Source organism: Ascaphus truei, chromosome 2 (assembly GCF_040206685.1).
Source record: "Ascaphus truei isolate aAscTru1 chromosome 2, aAscTru1.hap1, whole genome shotgun sequence".
NCBI classification, from domain to species: domain Eukaryota; kingdom Metazoa; phylum Chordata; class Amphibia; order Anura; family Ascaphidae; genus Ascaphus; species Ascaphus truei.
The window spans coordinates 159,616,012-159,632,650 of NC_134484.1; the positions used below are offsets into that span (position 1 = coordinate 159,616,012).

At 42.3% G+C, this 16,639-nt stretch overlaps 1 protein-coding gene across 7 annotated transcripts in view; it reads right to left on the reverse strand.

Annotated features, from left to right (window-relative positions):
- The window catches only part of NETO1 (neuropilin and tolloid like 1), a 287,874-nt gene that overhangs the window by 127,541 nt on the left and 143,694 nt on the right, over window positions 1-16,639 (reverse strand). Inside the window, exon 7 of one of the 7 annotated variants that reach the window (XM_075585458.1) lies at window positions 8,274-10,427. The exons of 5 other annotated variants lie outside the window; for them this stretch is intronic. In XM_075585458.1, coding sequence (XP_075441573.1) covers window positions 10,329-10,427 — 99 coding nt within the window. In that variant the 3' untranslated portion in view covers window positions 8,274-10,328. Of the gene's footprint in view, window positions 1-8,273; window positions 10,428-12,445; window positions 14,243-16,639 lie in introns of those variants that run through there. One more of the 7 variants, XM_075585454.1, reaches the window with a different exon arrangement.

Sequence of the window (16,639 nt, forward strand, 5' to 3'; positions counted from 1 at the left end):
CGATTAAGAAAACAGGTGCGCAAATCTCATCAGGACATAGAAGAGCGGAAATGAAGACACCAAAATAGTGCAATAATGTCAAATAACAATATTATCAAATGTTGAAGATTCTATAAAATTCGCACTCACGTATTCCACGTGATATATGAGCGTTGTGGTTGTAATAAGTTACCAACTTTCTTATCCAGATGCATACTCCGGATCAACACCAATAATGTTCCATACGAAAGGAAGGGAAATCCAGATATATAAAAGAAAAAGCAAAATAGTATAATATTGCTTTTAATATTAAAAACACAAAGTATTCCACTTACATAAGTGTCTTTGTGGCAGACATTTAGACCACCCTGGGTCATATGGATAAATGACACTCCACACAGCTACAGTATCTGCTGGTTGGTGCAGTCTTCCTCTCTAAATGTCACCAGCAAGGTTCCACTCAGTACTCCACAGCTTCACCCTTGCAGGAACAGGTCCCTGATCCGTGGAGCTTACAATCTATTTTTTATGGTGCCTGGGGCACAGGGAGATAAAGTGACTTGTCCAATGGTCACAAGGTGCTGACACCGGGAATTGAACCAGGTTCCCCAGTGCCAGTCAGTGTCTTTACTCACTGAGCCACTGAGCCACTAAGGGTGAAGTCGTAGAGTACTGAGTGGAACCTTGCTGGCGACATTTAGAGAGGAAGACTGCACCAACCAGCCCAGTGCATGCTGTGACGGCCGTGGAGCAGATACTGTAGCTGTGTGGAGTGTCCTCTATCCATATGACCCAGGGGAGTCTAAATGTCTGCCACAAAGACACTTATGTAAGTGGAATACTTTGTGTTTTTAATACTAAAATCAGTACAGGCATACCCCGGTTTAATGACACTCACTTTAAGTACACTCACGAGTAAGGACATATTTTCAATAGCCCCATTCCCCTGTGTCCGTACGCACGCTTCGCGAGTACGGACACTTATTCTGCCCTACAGACCGCCGTAGCAGTGACGCGCTGATTCCCCTCACCCAATAGGCAAACGGCAGCTCGCGCATGCGCCTGTCAGCACGTCCTGAACAGCAATACCAGCTCCCTACCATTACCGAAGCATCGATAAGTGGGAAAAAAGTAGTGCTTCACTTTAAGTACATTTTCGCTTTACATACATGCTCTGGTCCCATTGTGTACGTTAATGCGGGGTATGCCTGTATTATACATTTTTGCTTTTTTTTTATGTATGTGGATTTCCCTTCCTTTCGTATGGAACATTATTGGTATTGATCTGGAGTATGCATCTGGATAAGAAAGTTGGTAACTTATAACAACCACAACTCATATATCACGTGGAATACGTGAGTGCGAATTTTATAGAATCTTCAACATTTGATCATATTGTTGTTTGACATTATTGCACTATTTTGGTGTCTTCATTTCCTCTCTTCTATGTCCTGATGAGATTTGTGCACCTGTTTTCTTCATCGATTGCTGGTTGGATTTGGTCTGAGTCCTGTATCGGGAGCTGCACTCTTTAAGGACAGTATATAAATTGTCTATTGCTAAATTTTGTTCAAAGTGGTGTTATTTGCGCTTAATTTTTTGTATCACTGGTGTTGTCTGATGCCTGCCTAATCTTAATAAATCCCACCTGGTCAGGGTGGATCAATCTGGGTAGGATATGACCCAATCTGTATGCTAGTAACATAGAGTAGAATTTGATGTCTGCATTTATTAGCAAGATTGCCTGTTGCTTTTACAATTTGTTGGGTCTTTACCTTCCTTATAGTTTAAGGAGATTGATGCCTGGAGCATCTAGCTCAGGAATGAGGCACCTGCCTGCACTGCATTGTACATTTGCAATAGGTGAGGGGCTAATAATTTATCGACTTTTTTGTAATAGAAATTAGAAAACTCATCAGGACCTGGTGCTTTAGAAGGTTTCAGGTTTTTTATAACCTCCAACAGCTCCTCAATAGAGAAGACCCTTTGAAGTTGCTCCCTCTCCTCCCCACTCAAACTAGGTATATCAGTGTCCTCCAGAAATTCCCTCAGCGCCCGCTCTGTTTTGACCCCATGAGTGACCTTCACTCCATTATAGAGCTCCTTGTAGTACTGTTTGAACTCGTCCACAATTCATTTTGGATTGGAGGTCAGTTCCCCCAACTTTCTACGAATATTATTTATGTTAAAGTTAGCTTGTCTATTTCTGATTTTGTTTGCTAGCATGGTACAGTATCTGTCCATTTTGTTTTTCAAAAAACTTCCTCGTTGACCAATTGCGAGAGTTCTCAGCCTGGGAGGTAAGTAGTAAGTTCTACTCTATTCTCACATATTTTAGCTCCTTTAGAGTGTCTGCTCTCTTAGTTCGCCTATGTAGATCTGAGAGCTCCTGTAATTGAGCCTGTAATTTCTGCTCTTTTGCTTCTCTTTTTTGCGCCCTGCTGCAATATTGATGAGGGTACCCCTAAGCGTAGTGTTATGAGCCTCCCAAAGTGTTAGGTGAGACTCCACACTACCTTTGTTGATTCTAAAGAATTTATCTATTTCCACATTGAGTGTCTGGAGAACCTCTGGAATTTTAATAATTAACTCATTCAACTTCCAGTTTACTCCCAGTCTGTAATGAGAGAGAGAAATGGCAGAGCACAACCGGAATCATCCAAAAAAGAGAATTAGGAGGAAAGTGCATTATCCATAAAAAGGTTTAATAGTCATGGAAGGAAAAAGGCAAGGCATTACCCTACCAACATGTTTCGTGCTACACAGAGCACTTAATCAAGGCATACACATTCTATCATCATTAGCATATTTAAAGGTTAAAAAATAATTGGCTTACCAATCCTGAACCAAATCTGGGAATCACCCCATGATCTGGCTGATGAGATTCTGGTTTGAGGTCAACAGAGCATGCGCACGCGACCCCACACACAGCCCCCGCCTCCACACGCAATCCTCGGCCAGCAGAGAGAGAACCGAGCTGTCACGCACTTGCGCAGAGGCAGTAAAGGCTTTCCCACTAAGGTGACCATGGAGTGTGCCTAAGGAGTGGGGGAGCGCGCCGGACGCACGCACGCCCGCCGGCGCCACTATCCACATCCTCCTGGTGCGCATGCGCACCTCCCAAGGAAGAAGGAATGAACCCTAGGTCCCTCCCCATTGCCGCGTGCATAGAGGAACAAACACGGGAGCCCCGGGTGAACGCTCTTGTGCGATAGCAACCCCTGGGCTCCCTGTCCCCACAGTGAGCGCGGCCCGAGGGAGGAGGAGGGAAGAAGAAAGAAAGAAAGAAAGAAAGAGGGAAGACAGGAGAAAAGAAGGGGAGAGAAAAGAGGAGGAGGGGGGGGGGGGTGGAGAAGAAAAGAAGGGACGCATGCGCACCAGCAGGAACACCATCACCAGACCAATATGGAGGGGGTCTCTCACAATAACAGTGATTAAATTAAAATAAACTTTATTCAAAAAATACATAATGACGAACACATTTACAAAACAGTAATTCCTATCTCTGATATATGAAAGAAATCATAATATCAAAGAGGGAATAATCTGTATATAAAAAAACATAATTTAATGTATGTATATTATAATGCTTTGAACCCAATAGCTAGTGGTAGCTAACACATTCATGCAGGACATGCTGAAAAAGATGACATAAAGATCAATATGAAATTTTAGTATATGAATAATAACATACATATCCAATTGCATAAATGTGAAGAAAAAACAACAGACAGATACCAACCATGGCTTGAAAAAATAATAAATCATACATATACATATCTTATTATATATTAGTGAAAGCACTGTATGCCTGTCTGCATCTTCCTGTGTCCCTACGGACAATCTGATTGCACCTTTGGCCTGTCACTCCGCCTCAGGCCATGCCCGCCCCCGCACACCTCTCATTGGTCTGCGGTCCGCCCCCGCACAACTCTCATTGGTCTGAGGCCAACACCACTGCCACACTGTCCCACCCCTCACTGAGCTACACCACTGACACACTTTCCCACCCCTCACTCACTGAGCTTTGGGAACGCTTGCCAGCACCTAACCCTCACTGCTCTGAGAGATTTGCACCTAACCCTCACTGCTCTGAGAGATTTGCACCTAACCCTCACTGCTCTGAGAGATTTGCACCTAACCCTCACTGCTCTGAGAGATTTGCACCTAACCCTCACTGCTCTGAGAGATTTGCACCTAACCCTGACATTTCCACCTAACCCTCACTGCTCTGAGAGATTTGCACCTAACCCTCACTGCTCTGAGAGATTTGCACCTAACCCTCACTGCTCTGAGAGATTTGCACCTAACCCTCACTGCTCTCAACCCAGAAAACCCTGACCTCCTGCTACCACGACAGAACTGCACAATCAGGTACAAGTCTTATTGCTTTCAGCACTGCAACATTCCACACCCTCACACAACACCACACACACCGCACGCTCACACCGCCTCTTACGGCCTACACTGCCAACACTCCTCCCCTTCACCTCACCGCACTGTCTCATCCTCACCTCTCCAACGGACACCGCACCCCCCCCCCCCGAGGCAGCAGCGCTGTCTGTTACCCCCCCCCCACACCCCCACACCCCCCCACCCCCCCACACACACCCACACCCACCCCCACACACCCACACCCCCCCCCCACACACACACCCCCGCACCCCCCCACACCCCCAAAACCCCCCACCCCCCCCCACACACACCCACACCCCCCCACACACACCCCCACACCCCCCCCACACCCCCAAAACCCCCCCCACACCCCCCCCCACACCCCCAAAGCCCCCCCACATACACACCCCCCTCTCCCCCCCGGCAACAGCGCTGTGTGATACTCACATCACCAACGGACACCGCACATGGCTGCAGCTGAGGTCTGTGAGGTGCAGGGAGGCAGCCTCCGTGATCAGCCAGAAGGGGGACACATCATCCGTCCCCCCTCCCGTCCCCCCCCTGCCGTTCCCCTCCGGGGACTGCCCAACTCCGCGCCACTGACATCTTCCCCCCTACCTCTACTTCCGGCCGCCGCCATCTTAGCCACTTGGCGCCGCGAGGGAGGAAGGGGGTCCTTCAGCCCGCCGCCATCTTGGGCACTCGGCGCCGCGAGGCAGCCTGCCTGGCCACTGCCTGTTCCCCCGCCAGGGAGGGGGGTGACTTGGAGTGCCGGGGAGGGGGGGGCGTGTGGGGGGGGGCATGTGGGGAGGGGGGTATTAACCCCCCCAGCCCGCCGCCATCTTGGCCACTCGGCGCCGCGAGGCAGCCTGCCTGGCCACTGCCTGTTCCCCCGCCGGGGAGGGGGGTGACTTGGAGCGCCGGGGAGGGGGGGGCATGTGCAGAGGGGGGGGCATGTGGGGAGGGGGGTATTAACCCCATCCCCCTCCTGAGGCAACAGCGCTGTGTCATCCCAACATTAACCCCCCCCAGGCAACAGCGCTGTGTGATCCCAACATTAACCCCCCCCCCACCACCCCCCCCAGGCATCAGCGCTGTGTGATCCCAACATTAACCCCCCCCCCAACCCCCCCTGAGGCAACAGCACTGTCTGATCCTCACCTCTCCAACGCCCACCGCACGGAGCTCCTCCTGTGGACGCAACACACACACCCAGCATTAAACCCCCCCACCCCTCCCCACATCACCCCACCCCTCCCCACATCACCCCACCCCCCCCCAAAACCACATCCCCCCCCAAACCCACACTCAATACAATCAAAATTTCAACGTACGTCTACACCAACACACCCCCTCCGCTGGAAACACACCTCCCACCAATACTCACCTCTTCTTTAAATAAAATATATTTGGAACACAATTAAAATTGAGCCGTCTGTGTCATTTATTGCACTAACACTCATCTCACCCACACACACAACACCCACACAACACCCACACACCCACACAACACTCACCAACACAACACTACCTCATCCACACACACAACCAACCTTCACCGTGGTCACACACACACTACACCTAATATAATGCTAAATACCACGTGCATGCCAACACTCCCCTTCTACCACAACCAGCACGCACAAACACACACTCAACAATCCACAAACACACTCAATTCACTGCACTCATCTTTTCTTTACATTAATTTCAACAACACACACTTCACCATTACTACTATCAAAAATTTACATAACCATCTTTCACCAACACTTTCCAACACTAACATTTTCACAACTAACAACTGAAACAACTAACATACACTTACCAAAATTGCCCTCATATACATGTGCTTTCTACTGTTGTTGTTTTACAAATACACTTTTCACAAATATTACATAACATTCACATTAGCTTACAATTTTACAATACAACATTTACACACACTTATTCACACTTCACATCCCGGGCAACGCCGGGTCTCTCATCTAGTATATATTATTTATGTTATATAATCAACTCAATTGGATGTTTAAGAAAATGTCAATAAACTGAGTGATATAAATCACAAGTCCATGGGTACTGTATTAAGGATATACCATAAGGTGAATTTAGATGCCTGTTTTTAAATTTATCTTTCAAAATATTTGTAAACTTCTATAAGTCTTTTTTTCTCTTTTTATTTTTTGAAATATTGAGATTTTAGATTAGGGAGCGGATATTGTGGAATGATGGAAGTATGCAAAATACAACAACAACAACATGATTGTGGAAGGAAAAGGAAGAGCAATTCGATAGACACAAGACAGGGAAATATTAGGTTGGTTGATCCTATATCTGAATCTAAATCAATGTGTACTCACAAAATAAATCAGAGAGTACCCATATGTATATGTATGGGATCACGATAAACATGTGAAATGACTAAGATCCATACGTATAGATTTAGTTCTCTAAAAAAGGACCCAGGTCCCAATCTGAGTTCAACCCAAAAGGGACTCTCGTCTTCATGGTGAATATCCAAAATAGTTCCCGGCGGTCTAAAGCATTAACCCTGTTGGCGCCTCTGGTGGACTGTGGTACATGTTCTATTCCTGAAAAGGAAAAGGCCCCCATACCTCCAGAGCTACAACAGGAAAAATGATTTGACACTGGATGAGTAAGGTCACCCCTCTCTATGAGTCGCACATGTTCCATAATTCTTGTTTTTAAAGCTCTACCTGAGTCAAGGGGGGCCTAGACTCGTCTGCCTTTGGGAAAATAATCCTCCCTAAGCCCCCACATAGTAGGGCCCATAATACCTGACATTGAGGACATACGGCATCACAAGTGACTTTATTGTGTCAGGGGTATTCCTACCCTTAGCACCAAGGGAGTGGGACATGGAGATAGCCCAGGAAGGGCAGCACCCACCCCATACCATCCATGCTTCTAATAAATCTAATTACAATTAAACCAACAAGAAATGTAAAAACTGTCATAAAAATCACAACTATAACCAAACTGTTAATATTGAACTTTTCAGTAGTAGGAGCAATGTCCAGGGTTGTAAACGATAGGTCCTCAAAGTTAATCTTCAGTGTCCACTACTCTGAACAATTATGAGGAAGCTCTGCTTCCAGCCCTTTGGCTCCCCATGCTAGGCCTAATCTAATATAGCCTCAACTCGGATTATCTACTGAGGTGTATAGCCTGCCTGTGTGTTTTGTGGACTTTACATCTCTTGCAAGACACCAAGGGGGTCATGCAGTAAGCGGCGGAAAGGCACTTCTCGCCCGTTTCATGCCCAAAATGCCTACCCCTATTCAGTAAGGGGCGAAAACATGGCGAGAAGCAAAAAAAACGCCAATGTGTTTGGCGGTTTTTTTCCCCGCCATTGGCGCGGCGAAAAGGCACTTTTCACCTCAACTAGGCATTTTTTCCGCCACGCTCAATTCTAGTAGTGGCGAGTAGCTTTGTGCCGCTATTCGCCACTCTAGAATGGCGTTTTTGTGCCGAATCCAGCACTCCACAAAAAGTAGGCAAGTTGATGGTGAGAGGCTGCCGATGAGCGGCAAATCGGCACTTGAACTTAGTACTTGAAGTACTGTACGGCAATAAAAGATAGGTTGAATTGCAATTAGATTTTTAAGACAACAACTCACGATCGCCCACTTGAGTTTCACGACGGTATTGCAGACAACACTAAAATTCGTATTTTCTGCACTCTATCAAAACACTAGTAAACTTGCGTCTTAACGCGTGAAAATTTAAAGAAATCATGCACCAAGACCAGGTGTGCCAAGTAATTTAACCCGTGAAATGATCAGATAACGTCCGCTGCATGTATATATATATATATATATATATATATATACCTACAAGCGATTCCATTTAAACGGTTTTAGAAAGTCATCCAGATAGAGCAAAATTAAAGAAGAGGTAAAGTGTATAGAAACCTTTAGAATTTCTAAGAAAAAAAGGTCAGGGAAAGATACAAAATACTGTAAGTACAACATTCCTTGATGTGTCCCCTTTTAACTCTACCAGTAATTTGAATTTGCCCTACCCACCTCAATCACCCACATTTCAAGGGTCATTCATTAAATAATGTACTGAAGGAGGAAATATGACCCACCCGCCTTCAAACCAGTGCTTTCTCGCCACTTAGATAATGGTCTAAGCATATTTTCCATTTAGCCTTATGCGCATGCGCAAACAGTTGTAACTACCCAAAACTATAAAAATGGCAGCCATTATATTACACTTCAACACAGTAAACAAAATGGAAAAACGATATTTCATTTTCATTAGATTTTAGGTGGGTTAAAAAATATTTACAGTAACATCACATTCCCAATAACATGTAATGTTTCAGCAATTACCGGTAATATTTTGTAGTGGTTGTCAATGTAATTATTACAAAGTTTTTGTGTCAGATTTTGGCTTGGCATTGTCCCTTATGTAGCATTTGAGAGAATCACATAACATTTCTATGGGATTCATTTCAGGAGACTCTGATGTTGTGTGTGACCAAATTATTCCTTTCTCCTGATGCACAGGGTTTAGAGCCATAGTCCAAGAACAAACAGTGACCAGATTGGAAATGTTCACCAACATAGGCTGCTAAAGCCGGGTGATGATGACATCATAGAAATGTTTCTTCTCCATTATGCCTGAGAGAAATAGAAATACATAAAAAAGTTATGTTAAACGGAACTATATCAGTCCGTGTACATTAAATTCAGTTCAATGCTACAGAATAACAGAAAAGTCTACTATACAACTTTGTTAATAAAGTGCAAAATGTAGAGTATGCAGTAGAGTGCCTTAAAATATTACAACAGGGCCCACTCCCAGTGAGAGATGGCTTCCCAAATATGTACCTTCAGGGGATGCTTCAGCCTTTGCTTGATTTAAAGGTGTTAAGGTTCCTTAACAACATTCTAGAGAACCTCTATAAGGACACTGAAGTTTCATCAGTGAAGATGACATCTTCAAAATGTTACCCACACTCCAACCAAGCACGTGCCTGCTTTAGTTTGTTAACATCCCTGATCATGGTGTGCACTATGTAAAAATAAAGGGGAAAACTCATTAATTAAAGGAAGAGTACAGTGTTCTGTGCCCCCTAATCCTGTAAATCAGCTTTCATTTTTTAGTGCTATATTCAAGTCAAGTCTTGAAAAACATCAACGTGTTTGAAGAAAACCCTACCCCAAATCATCTCTTATGTGCACTAAACAAAGGGAAAAGACAGGGAGACTACAATGTTTAAACCTCAATGCACCTATCAGACTCATTCCCACATTAACTCTTAAACGTTTCTTCTTATTGGTTTAGCAATTGTTAGTCAGGCAAAAAGGAGAGAAAAGGGAACACTGTCTCTGATTATGCTGTGTTGTGTGGTGTTTGATAATTATTCACAGAGTTTGGCTGTGAGCAAGTTCAGGTATAACAAGCGATGGTTTCTATAATGTGAAAGTTTACATAGAACTCTCCCATAAATTATCTATTTGGTCCACTGAACAACAATAGTTGTGGAGAAAAGTGTTAAAATCTATTATGTATGCTGTCCATAAGTGCCTGGTGGACCGAGGAGTAATCCTTTAGTGAAAGATTAGCTTCAATTTTTCTAACAATGCTTTTAGAAAAAAATAAAGAAACAATCAGTCAATGACTAATAAGTGTTAGTGTGAACCATGACTACATAATTAATGTAGAGTTTATTACAATGTATTGGACATTAAGATGACACTGGTTATGTCTGTTCACAGAACATTTCTGAGAGCAAGTTCTGCAACAAGCAGTCAGGTACATAATAAACAAAGGGGCTAGGGGGAAACAGGGAGAGAACAAAAATACAGGTGGAAAATATAGAGGTACAGATACACTAAAGTAGTATGCATGAATTGAATGTATTGCACTGTACCTGGTAGGCCCCAAACTTAATCTAAACTGTCTTCTCATTCTTCTTATACAGTACTACTTCTCAAGATGTGACATCCCTTCTTATTTTGGAGAATTTTCCCAGCACAACGTTCATTATTTTCACGACTTAACTCATCTAGAATCTTCATAACATGGTTGAAGAAACAAAAGGCAAGCAAACACAATTAGGCTGTGTCACAGACAATACTAACATACAGTATTATCTGAAAACCATATTAAACTGTGAAGAATACTGTTAAGTACAGTACATAAAATAAATGTACTTACTGTTTGCATTTTGGAGGAACTACTTTTCTCAAACGTTGGTAACCATTGGCATGATCGTGGGCGGCATGCACAAAAACTTGTATCCCCCTCACTGTGGAAGCCACAGGTTAATCGGTGTGATAGAATTGCCCTCTCTTTTCATAGCCAAATTTTTGTCTGAACTTGTTTATTTTCTTGGTAATTTTCTCCAAGGAAACCGTAAGACCAGACCAGACACAGACCGGGAATAAAACAATAATGTAAAACAGTAATTCTCTCTGATACAGTCAATTCCTGAGGAAAATACTCTCAAGGTGCTAAACCTTAGGGGTCCTTCCCAATCCTTATGACCAATCGTAGATCTCCATGCTCATGTGATGTCATAATAAATAACCAATTAAAATTGAGGTTGCTAAATATGAACAGTATACAAATTGTGTAGATACCATCAGATTTAATTTACTTTTCAAGTTGATGTTGCACTTGAACTGAGCACTTATTAAAAAAGAACACCAGCACTCGATTCTATGGGGCAAGATCTGCAAGAGGTCACCTTGCTGAGAGAAAATGTGTAGAAATGGGCCATATTATAACCCTTAAACAGTGGACCTCCGTAGAAACCTGTGGAAGAGCAAGGCTACTGGGAAAGAGAGCTCTCATAGGGCAAAGGGGAACCAGTTGAAAGCCAAGAACAACACCTATGCAATCATCTGTTAGGGCCCCAATCACTCACCAATCATGCTAACCCATGTCCATATCACTTGGCTTGGACACTGGGTGCCTCTTGCCCACCATTGATTTCATACAGCAGCCAACATTGACCTCAAGAGCACCGAAGGAACACAGGGTGAGCAAATGGTAGCACCCACTGCAAGCCCTCGCTTTGTCTCAAACTAATTTAAGGGCACATCACTCAGCAGGCATCATGAGTGTTGCTATGCTGAAGAGATAAAATAACTTTGCAGGGAAATACAGGAGCTGAGAGAAAGCAGCACCAATCTGGGATCCAAATACATAGTAGTTCTGCTCAGGAATCAGAAATCAGGCTATCTATACTTGCACAGCTTCACCGTGACAACCTTCTTCTGTTTAAAATTGTTCCGATGACACTCCAATGTGCAGAAACAGGGGACTGAACGATGGCTATACAAGTATTTTTGCAGACACTGCAACACTGGGGTACAGCACACCGGAAATAATTAGAGGTGCTCACTCAGCATGTAGCATCTTCTCCCTGGGTGATCTTTTATGTCGACATCCCTATGGCAGTCATGTCAAAGGACCAACTACAGTATAGCAACAAAGACAAGGCCAGGGGTTTGTGCACCCTTTTGTCCAGATCCTATTTAAAAATCACTTCCCCTATGATATGTATAAAATGTGGACCCATAATATTATTTTTGATGGCTTTAGGGGAAAGAGAGCACTTTGTTAATCTCAGGAAAGAGATTATACTGTATCCCTCACACAGTCAAGGTACAAACACTCACAGCAGGACTGTAAAAAAGTTAAAAACACTCTAAATGCACTTTTACGTACAGTATACCCCAATCTTGCAGTTAGAGAGCAATATTTTAATTTATATAATACAGATTTAGCCAGAAACATTGTCTCTAGAGCCGCTACTGAAAAAGAAAATAGCAGCTGCTCTGAGGACAGTGCCAGCTGCAACATCGCTGCAGGAAGTCCATGATTTCAGACCGGCCCCCTAGCAGCAAAAATACACTGGCACCAGGGCTGCCACAGTCGCATTCGCACAGCTTTCACCAGAGACAGAGTCTAGCTACATATGTTGCTAAAAAGTTAAGAGTTATTTATATTGTTGTTTTCATTTAATAAAATTCAATTTTATGTTATTTAAAAAAAAACCAGTGCAAAGTTTCCTTTTATTGATCTTTATTACAATAACAGATTGTACTTGAGTGAAAATGTATGCACACAACCACCCTCCCCCCACCAAAAGTAATTACTGAAGATATGTAGGAAGAGTTGAGCTTAAAGAATACGTAAACTGAAAAGAAAAAAATTCAGCAAAGATTTATTTATTTATTTATTTCAAACATTTAAAAAAGATCACAGATTTAAAAAAATAGTTCAAAAGATTAAAAAATATCAGACATACACAGCACAGCATAATGAACCTTAAAACCACTCAATACAAACTCTAGTACTGCTGTATTTTTTGCCTTTTGTAAATCCTTTTTGATTGGCACGGCAAGGTCAGGAACTTGCCAGTCAAAGTCCCTGGAGTGTCCCTGATTGGATAGGTTTTCAGCGAGCATAAACTTGCTTGCTTACTGAGCAGTACTACAGTGTATATACAGTATATTTTCATATCCATTAGATATAATTAATCTATTAGAATTTTCAATAAATTAAATATACAGTACAAACATTTTTTTACAGTGTTTGTTACATCACACAAGTATGGCGCAATCTTGTATTTGTGAATCCGTAAAACTCGCTCTTCCACTGCTTTGTGTAGGTGCACACTTGCATACTCCTGATGCATAGAAAAGTGATGTCACATGGTATACGGACTACTTGCCAACTGTCATTTACAATACAGCGCATGTCATTCACAGCACCACCTGGTGACTGAAAGGGATTAAGTAATTTAATCAGTTGAGTCACACTGCGCAATCCTTAACACAATATGCGAATGCACTATTTTGTGCACGAGTGCCGCATACATTAAGCGTAATCCTTTAAAGTCTGTTTAAAGTTGCAATAATGTTGGCAACATCTGTAATCTGTCTGGTTATTGCCAAAATATTCCAGTGTTTTTTGCAGATGGGGATTTTTACAATACTTCTGAAGGGAGCAGCTATCATAAATCTGCTAAAAGAAAGTCTTCAGTAGACCTGATCTGCATGACTAACAACAGGCTCATATTAAACCTTAGTTTTCTAGGGAAGGTCATTGAGAAAGTGGTAGCACCAAATTGGAACATAATCTTTCAACCCATGAAATTTATAACCCATGCAAATCAGGATTTAGGAAATGGCGTAATACTGAAACAACTATGGTTCATGTGCTTAATGATCTTCCACTGACAAGAGACAAAGGTGGCAGTTGGATCATCGTTCTCCTTGCCTTCTCTGCAGCGTTTTATAATGTGAACTATCGGGTTATAATGGAGGATTACTGTGGGTTGCATCTCCTTTCCGATGGAGTGTCACATCTTATCTCCCATATTATTTACATTGTACACACTACCATTTGGTGACATTATCAGAAAACATGGCCATGGGTTATCATAGCTATGGAAATAACACACTCCACAGTTAGTCAATTTGTCCTATGCACCAGTACTAAGGACCCATTATTAGTCCTTAATGGATGTCTAGCTGTGCTCCTAGAGTGCATGAGTGCTAGTTGGCTAAAATCGAATCCTGATAAGACAGAGAACCTCCCTCCATTCTGCTTCCTCCTTGGAGCGCGCTCTAGCAGCCCGGCACTCCCGGTGCCTGCTGCTATAGAGCATGTGCAGTCCTCCTCTTGCTGCCTGAGGTAGGCATATGGGATGGGAAAGGGAGATCTTGGCTTGTGAGCTACGGGGGGAGGAGGAGAGGGTGAACCATGGTGTCAGCGGTGCTGCTTCCAACTTTACATGTGAGCTACGGTTAGTGGGGGGGAGGAGTAGAGGCTGCTTCTGCTGCAAACTTTGCGAGAGAGAGAAAGTACCGATCTGTGGGGGGTGATGTTTAAACCAAAATCATTACAAAATATATACACATTGTTTATTGAAAAGTATGAGTTAATTATTATTTATTACCCCTACTGCTTTACACATCTATTTTGTGATTTACCCCTGTCAAACATATGTCATCCAGATAGGGGTTCCCTGAAATTTTACGAAATACTTAAAGGGTTCCTCCAAACCAAAAAGGTTGGCAATCTCTGCCCCAGAGGATCAACTGACCCTAGTTCATGCACTAGTTTCCTCATGCCTGGACTACTGCAATACACTTGAACTGAAACTTCTGGAAATAGAGATGTAGCAGGTTGTTAACTAACTAGACCCATTCTTGCCACATAACCCATTCTCTGCACAGGCTAACAATAAGAAGGCATTAAAATTGGCATGTTGACATTTTCAGGATCTTAGCTATATCAAAAAAGTGTTCTGTTCACGCTATATTTTTATCTTGAGCTTGGTTTCTTTTATAGCTTTAAATATTTTCACATTTGGAGAAAAGCACTACAGTACAGTATATGAAGTTATTATTACTGTTAGTAGGTAGTAAAAACCCAAAACAGAGCACAGAGCTCACTCAATTAATTATTAGTGATATGTAATCTTTTTTTTACACAAATGGGTGCTACCTATGTAATCAGGTTAATAGATTCTAACACATAAATGAAAGACTGACAAAGTCAATCTGCTATTCACAGAAAGTACATTAATGGTGCACACCACACTAATTTTTTATTATTTTATAGTGAATACATTCTAGGGAAGCAAACCGTGAATAAGTGAAAAATACATAGAAAACTCATTAAAATCTAACACGTGGTGCCTAGATCAATAGTGGTTGCTGCCTTAAGTTAGTCGCCATTAATAATGACAATAATGAACATAGTTAAATATTGTTAATCCATTACATATTAGTGTAATCATGTACTCCTAAAGCTGATACCAATAGTATGGAATAATGCAAAACACATTGGATAGATCTGACTTCCAATTAATCGTGAATTCACATGAATAGTATTGCTATTCTGTGAATTGGTGTCTAACAGCCATATGATGATTATATTATTATCATACAGAAATCAACAAAATAGCCATGATAGCCATGTTTTGGGTGATCTCTTTTGATGGTGGCTGTGTACAAGGTCATCCTTCAGGTTATTAGACCTTCTACTTGTGATGCTTGGTGTTTCTTTAAGAACAAGTGATGAATCACTGTCAGAACTCAAGATATGCCAATATTTAGCAAATATTTTTTTGATATCTTGCCATCTGTGACTATAGGTTCCAATGCATCTGATCTGATTGTCCCCTACTCTAATGTTGGGGGCTAGTAGGGTATGCCTTTCGCTGTTTAGAGCTCTCTTGTATGCCCTTTGTAGATTTTTTAACGAATACCCTCTGTCAAGGAATCTGTTCTTTAGATCTTTGGATTGTTTTTTGAAGTCTTTTAGTGTAGAACAGTTTCATCTCAGACAGAGATATTGACCAGTTGGTATCCCTTTGATCAACGCATCCAGGTGCTGATTTTCTGCTAATAACAGATTATTTGTTGAGGTGGGCTTTCTAAATACAGATGTTTGAATCTCATTAGATGAATCTTTAGATATAATGAGATCTTGAAAAGTCACCATAGATCTACTGTATTATAAAGTCAGTCGTAGATTAAGAGTATTGATATTGAGTTTTCCAATAAAGTCCAATAATAGCTCTTCCGGGCCATTCCAGATCAAGAGAATATCATCAATAAATCTGAGCCACATATCAATGTGCTCAGTATATTGAATGTTCTCATCATTAAACACTACGATGGCCACCCACCAACCCGGGTACAAGTTGGCATATGTTGGGGCACAGGACGTACACAGCCACCATCAAAAGAGATCACCCAAAAACATGGCTATCAACTCATCCTAAAGGCTGCTTTCCATGTAAATGCTGTAAGGCGTGCCAAAATATACAATCAACAAAAACCTTTGACAATGCAGACACAACTAAACAATTGGAGATAAGACATTTCATTAATTGTAAAAGCTTTAATGTTATCTATCTTATTAGTTGTACGTGTGGCCTAAGATAAATAGGCAAAACAATCAGGGAATTAAGAAGACGCATACTGGAGCACGTCAACTCTGTCATTAATAAAGCAGACACACGAGTGGTACGCCATGTAAATTCGGCACACAATGGGGATCCAACATGTCTTAGATTCGCTGGAATGATCATTTGAAGAACAACATGCGGGGTGGCGACATTGACCAAAAGCTCCTAAGACGTGAAGTTGAATGGATATATCGCTTAAAAACCCTATATCCAAGAGGCTTAAATGAGGGATTTACATTCATTACCTTTATATAATTATTGCCTGTTATTTTGTGTAAGATCCTAAAA